Here is a 6,826-nt window from a genome sequence, read left to right as displayed (position 1 = left end):
CCACTGTACTCATATTCAGTTTCATCTATTAAAAAAGGACAAGATAAACATGACAGCTCGCAAATCATGACACGTGCACGTACAGGCAGATACCTCCAAGAGCGTGATAGCAGAAAATACACAGTATGTTCTCTGTGAAAATAACAGTGGGTATGGAGACCCTGGGGAAAGGTAGAGCACAACACCAAGTTCCCACAGTGAGTGGTGACAATTCCCCAGGCTAGCCTTCCTGGCCGGCGAAGAGTAGATTTGTTGTATTCAAGACAACCCTGTGTAGAAGGCGCTGCTTAGGGGCTGAGGAGATGGGCTACAGAGCGCCCTGGACATACAAGCGGCTTGACCACATCAGCAAAACCAGAAAGTCCACTTTGAAGCTAAAATTCAAAAGGAAGAGATTTAACTGCCCAAACTAAAAAAAAACTAAAAGTATCTGGTTATTTTTAACATTCAGAGATCCACGTAAGAGTGAAGCAGAGAGAAAAGTCTGCTGGGCTGAGAAAAAAAGTGAAGCATTAGGTACTTAGAGCAGAAAAAACAAAAGCAAATGTTCCCCCAAATTATAAAGTTGAAACCAGGGAAAAACTGATGAAACAGCAAAAGGAGACAAAAACTACTCTACTTTGATCAGACTAAGCAAAAGTTTCAACATGAATAACTTATTTTCACTTTAATAGGTTTTATACCATTTTTCCAAAAGTTAACAGTCCACTTTATTAGACCCTGTACTTAATGTCAGTACCTGGCTTTCAGGGAGCAATTTCACTCCACAGAGCAATCAAAACCGGAAAGGCTGAAGAAATTTATAAAAGTCTGTTCACAAACAAAAAGTACACTTCTAACTTTTTTCAGAATTATGTAAGTTTAAAATTAGTTTCCTGGTCAGAAAAAACAAGACTGAGAACTTAAATTATGGTTCAATCTGTATCATGAACAAATATAAATATATATTTACATATCTACAAATTTATCAGTCCTTATATAAAATACATTAGTTCTATGCTAGATAAAAATGGGCTAGCTTCCAAAGGAGATTCCAACTGAGATAATCTTTGGAATCCTTTAAATAGGCACTGTTAGGTTTAAAATTTTGTACGATGTACTATTAATTACTGATGAGAGGCTGAAGATATTTGGAAGGTGAGTAAATGCAAAGAGAAAAAAAGAAGTTGCTGTGACTTGAAGAAATGAAGGTGAAGTGCCCCACTGGTCTCATCAATACACAAATAACCTTTTCCAAAAGAGCTTTATTTTATTGCAAACTTTAGTTCACTCTACTACAACTGCATAGCTCAGTGTACAAAGGTTAGTTACTTTTATGACTGACTATATCAGAGGGCAAAAAATCCATTATGAACATCAATGGGAACTTAACTCGGAAAACCGAAGCTGTGAAGACTGAAAGAACATGCAAAGCTCAGTGCAGACGCCCAGAGATGGCTGTGACCAATCCTTCTACTGCCATGAACTCAGCTCTTTTTCGTTTCTTCCTTAGCCTTGAAATTTTAGTGTAAAAAAAATTCATTAACGAGATCCCAGTTATCCAGATGCTGTTCTGTAAAGTGACTGTAAGAATTCACAGAACAGAAAGATCAATGAGGGCTAGAGGTCTCGGAGAAGACGCTTTTGTGAAGCTGGTGATGAAGCTGGATCTGCACCTTGCGGGATGGAAGGAAACAGAGGACACGCCAGACAGGTGGACACAGAACACGTAAAGCTATCAAACCAAGATTCTGGGAACAGAAAGCAACATCTGTCCGCAAGCCTAAGTGTGTGCTAATGCTGCGCAGTGGTTAAGAGTCGTCAGGTGGAGTACAGCAGGAAGAAACCCTGGGGATTCTGGAACAGGACAGTAACATGTGAACACACTGATGACAATGTTTACAGCCGATGCTGAATAAACCCTGAGTGACAGGTGTAGAAAATAACCTCCATAATGAAGGAAAAAGCACAGAAAAAACAAGTGTCCCGCCATTGTGACCAGTCATGACGCCCGTGTAAAGTGGTGTCAGCTTGGCAGTACCCATGCAGCTCGTTGACACTGCCTGAAGCCAGGCAAGAACCTAGGCTGCTTGCTGCTGTGCAGGGCAGAGACACTAGCCAAGTGAGCACACACTCGGGGGTGGGAAAGCAGTAGCCTATTCTAGTTGGTAAACCCATCCCCCACAAAAAAATGTTTTAAAGGTGAAAATGAAAACAGGCTGAATACCTTTCTCTCCCCGCTTCTTTCTGGTTCGGTCTATGTGGTCCTTGAGCTGGATTCTAACTTGCCTTTCGTTTGGCTGATCCCTTATAAACGGGTGTTTCAAAAGCTGCTCGGTGGAGGGCCGTTGCATGTAATTCTTCACCAGGCACCCTTCTATAAAACTAAAAAATTTCTTTGACCTGTAAGAAGAAGTAAAAAAGATCATCAAACTTCTACCACCAAGAGCAAGGCTCCAAAACATCAGTAATGTATGAGCCTGAAAACGAAGAAGGGGCTCTGGACTGCCGTGCACGCCCCACGAGGGCAAAGCAGTGATGTGGGTGGAGACAGGAGTCCGGGGCGCAGGGCCAGGGGCATGGCTCACACGTGGTTTAAGAGTCGCACTGCATCACCAATGACACACCACAGAGAGCCATGAAGGAGTCCGGCATAAATGAACTGGGTTTAAATCTAATGTTGCTCATTAATCATTTAATCATAGGGGTGGAGGAGGTGAGGGGGTGAAGGGCATGTTTTGCGAAAACAAAGGCAGACAGGATAGATGTCTGGAAGCCAGGAGACATGGACAGACACAGAGATAAGGAGCCGAGTTAGTGACCAAATGCTGGGGCTCTTGAACCTGTTAATGTGACGTTTCAATCAGAGTCTCCAATTGGCTTATTTATCAGTTCTCTGCCTGGGCCACACATATGACCTGATGACTTTTCTCTTATTACCGCAGGTGGAAAGAGTTCTGAGGGGGCGATGACTATGTCACTGCCTGACCACCCACTTAGATTTTTGCCTGCTTCTCAGTGTCTGGCTCATGATGACCTTTACTCTCAGCACTGGCCCAGACATTCTCACCCATCATGTATTTTGAGACCCAGCTCAGGCATCGTTCTCTTTTGCTAAGCCTTTCCCAGCAACACTGCACCCCAAATGAAGAGCCTTTCTTCCAGGGCTTTCTGCACAGAACAGACTGCACACAGGTCAGAAACTGGTTCCTATTTTTCATTTGTCAGTAATTTTTCAGTAATGCCCAACAGTAACCACTGGCAGACCACAAAAGGTAGGTAATAAATTTTTGTTGAATGAATGAGTTATTTGATCTTTAAAAATGTGATTTAGAAAACTAGTTCGGTTGTTTCCAATCACTTCACCGCTTTTAAGTATTGCTTCCATTGTCCTATATTTCTGTTCAAACTCACTATTTTTTTCAATTCAACAAATATTTATGGATCAGTGACTGACATTTGCTTATCCTAGGTTCTATAAGAAATACATACAGGAAATAAAGTGGAAGAAACTTATGTACACACAATAGCAAATGTGTCATCAAACTTACAGAGGAAGAAAAAAAGAGCTGCTGCTACAATGGGAGACACATAGAGAAAAAGGAGGCCTCTGACATGCCAAAGATGGAGACAGGCCATCATTCCAGAGTGAACAAGGCAACATGAACAAACCAAACACGTGTCTGGAATAATGAATCGTTTTCTGATGCCAGTATGAAAAGTGGAAAAGAACAGAAATATAGGTCAGGGTCGGCTCACGAAAGAGCCCCAAAGTCATTCAGGGACGCTGTTACATTATTCCGTGGTTAATGAGGAACCTGGGGGAGTCCAGGCAGTTGCATCTAACACAGAGATGCCCAAACCTCACTGCCTGCAAGGATTATTCCGGGAGTTCCTTAAAAATACAAATCCCTGGGTCACTCCTCAGACCTAACAAACCAGGAACTTTGAGGCTAGAGCCTTAAATTAAAAAGATTCCAAAGGGATTCTCACATCCTACATCTACAAATGAACAACTGGGAATCAAGGGTCTACAGTATTATATGCTTTACAATCAACTATCGTGTTCTGCTGGACGAGGTCACCGATCAGCTTCTGAAGATGCAGAAGCAGTAGCAGCAGCTCACACGTGGCAGACAGGAGACAGCATCCACACAGGAAGGAGGCCTTTATGTCTGTAAGCATCCTGTCCCTTTAGAAAACTTGGGTAAAATGACAGCAACGGTGTGAACAGATGAAAGTGCATCTAATCAGGTTTAGTCAGAGAAATTTCGGTGTGAGAACACAGGAAGAGCTGTTTGTCATCTGCACCTGTCTCATGACACCATTATATTACACGCACAGCGATTAACCCCGAACTGCAAGCAGTGCACAGAATCATCAGAGTGGGGCCAGCTGACAAGACTTGTAAACTGGGAAGCACTCTGAAGATAGAGCATAAACTCCTTTTAATAATATCTGACAGAAAAATAAGGGAAAATCAGTATTTAGTTCGGCCTGAGCCAGATAAAGTGTTACCCCAGCCCCATAGCTCACTCCGTGGTGATGTCCACTACATGCATTAGTTCCCGAAGGGCTGGCCAACCATGGATGCCCACAGCTGTCATGTTTTAATGCAGGACACCACTGGGGCTAACATCTTTGCAACTGCATGGCCTTAAAAAGCCTCTCCCAAAACTGGAGATAACTGCAGTAATCTGGATTTGAATGTGGTTGAAGACAATATAAAAATAATGAGAAAACCCTGTCAGCATACAAAAGGTGAGGAAAATACAGTGAAGTGTGTTGGGGGAAAGAACGGTGAGGGACAGGGAGAAGTGTGAAAGAAACAAGAGTGAAAACGTGTGTGTGAATATATACCCACAGATGGGAAAAGAAAAGTACAGAACATCAGAAGATGAGCAACCAAGAAGAAAAAATCAGACAGAACAGCGAGGAGACCAAACCCAGAAAAGGAGAAGGCTCGAACTTGAGGGCTGCTGCCTACTTCAGAGTTAGAGTCAAGAATCTAAGAGGAGACAATACTAACTGGGAAACTAGAGTGAGAATAATTTCAGAAAGAAAAAGAAAAACAAAACCATGGCAGGTTGGCATGAGTAAGAAAGATGATGAGCTCAGGGAAACAGGAACAGAGAAAGGAGAAAAGCTTCTCCCACGTGCTGGAGAAGATTGAGTGCAACCAGACTGATGGGAAAGGGTTCAGAGCTCAAGAGAGACAAGTGGGCAAAATTCTCAGCCTGAAAGCACAGCAACTGTCCTACCCCCTTATAGATTCTGAAATTGAATCAAATCAGCCCTTTCTCACACTGGTGCAAGTCTTAGAGCTTTTGTCAGTGAACGTCATCATCATCCCCGTCCATGACAGATTTTTGTTTAGCAAATAAATGGGAGCCGCAGGGAGAAAGATGGCAGCCCACAGATAGCAGACCCTTCCTTTAATGTGTTCCGGAATGAAAGAGGATACACCTAGCTTCAAAGATTTGCAATAATTACAGTAAATGCCATCATAATTTTAAAAGCCTGTTTCAGTTGAGGAACTGTAAGTCAATACAGCTTCATTTTTTAGTGTGAAAATGTTTAGAAATATATACACGTGAAAGTGTGTTGAAATAGTAAAACAGAAAAGTTTTCTTTAACCATGTTATGGTGTTTCACATGGTCACTTATCACTTTTTTGTAATTCAAAGAGAATTTATCATGGAAAAACAAAACAAAAAAAATCAATACACTTTTAACTGGTGGTGTGGGGGCCCTGGCTCTTGTGTTCTTTATGAATTAGAATGGCCAGAACAATGTCTCAGAGTAAAACTAAAAAAAGAACAATATTTTTTTTAAAGGAAAAGAACAACAACAAAAACCATACATAGCTTACCATTTTTTTGACTTCAGCCGGGGAGGAGGGTTTCTGGGAATGAGAAACAGTGCTCTCATTGGATGCATGTCACAGAGAGCTGAGGAGAGGAGACGGTCGTGTCAGTATGGCACTTATTTTACTCATTCTTGATCTCTAGGGTTCACTCACAATATCAAATGCTCTGTCCCATCATGTGGTTGATATACCTTATGTCAAGCAGTCTAAACATCTAGTCGTGAGCCCTAGGGCACGCCTTAAATTCCCCCATTTAAACACAGCAAAATAAAAGCAGAATGGGAGCAACAAGAAGAATATACAATTTCAGATAGACACTGGAGAGTTTTCATGGTCAAAGATAAATACTGATTCAAAGTCTTCAAAGAATCAACAGCCTAGGCTTCTAAACCATCTAGATGATTACAATGAAAAGAACGTCATTTCACAGGGTTGTTGAGACACTGCTTGCAAAGGCACTCACACAATGCCTGGAAGGCAATAAGCATGGTTAAGCCCTCCACAAGTGTCAACTGTTCATTGTTATAGGTATTATTACTAAAAAACAGCAAAACTGTTAGAGTAAAACAGAACTGTTCAATTCTGTGCAATTACTGTTTGTACTTCTATCACTTGCCCAATAAAGGCATGTTAGGTACACAAGTACACAACGTTATGGTACAATAGGCGATGTGCATTTTCGTGTGTTTATTTACCTCCACTAGTATCTTACAAGGCAGCTGAGAAACGGAGCCAAAGAAAAAGATAATACTATTCCCACTATGAAAGGAAACTGAAATAAAGGATCGGACAACACTTCCCCGTCTCAGCTGCTCGGCATTTACCACGAGAGAACGAACGTATGGTGGTCAAGATAGACGTCCATTTCTGTGTTGCAACTAATTCTTAGCTGTTGGTAATTTTTTTCCATTCATTCAACAAAAATTTATTCAGCAACAACTATGTAACAGTTTTACATTCTTTGTGTATAGGTTTTTT

The 6,826-nt window shown here is 41.5% G+C and overlaps 1 protein-coding gene across 1 annotated transcript in view; it reads right to left on the bottom strand.

Annotated features, from left to right (window-relative positions):
* Positions 1–6,826, bottom strand: part of MAP4K4 (mitogen-activated protein kinase kinase kinase kinase 4) — a 176,787-nt gene that overhangs the window by 51,454 nt on the left and 118,507 nt on the right. Inside the window, exons 9-11 of the mRNA XM_039840078.1 lie at positions 5,852–5,930; positions 2,207–2,382; positions 5–25 (exon numbers count right to left, since the gene is read on the bottom strand). Coding sequence (XP_039696012.1) covers positions 5–25; positions 2,207–2,382; positions 5,852–5,930 — 276 coding nt within the window. The remainder of the gene's footprint in view (positions 1–4; positions 26–2,206; positions 2,383–5,851; positions 5,931–6,826) is intronic.

This window comes from Pteropus medius, unplaced genomic scaffold, assembly GCF_902729225.1.
Source record: "Pteropus medius unplaced genomic scaffold, Ma_sr-lr_union100, whole genome shotgun sequence".
In the NCBI taxonomy this organism is placed as follows: Eukaryota; Metazoa; Chordata; class Mammalia; order Chiroptera; family Pteropodidae; genus Pteropus; species Pteropus medius.
The sequence above is the reverse complement of the archived record's forward strand: the minus strand, read 5'-3'. Positions and strand labels throughout refer to the sequence as shown.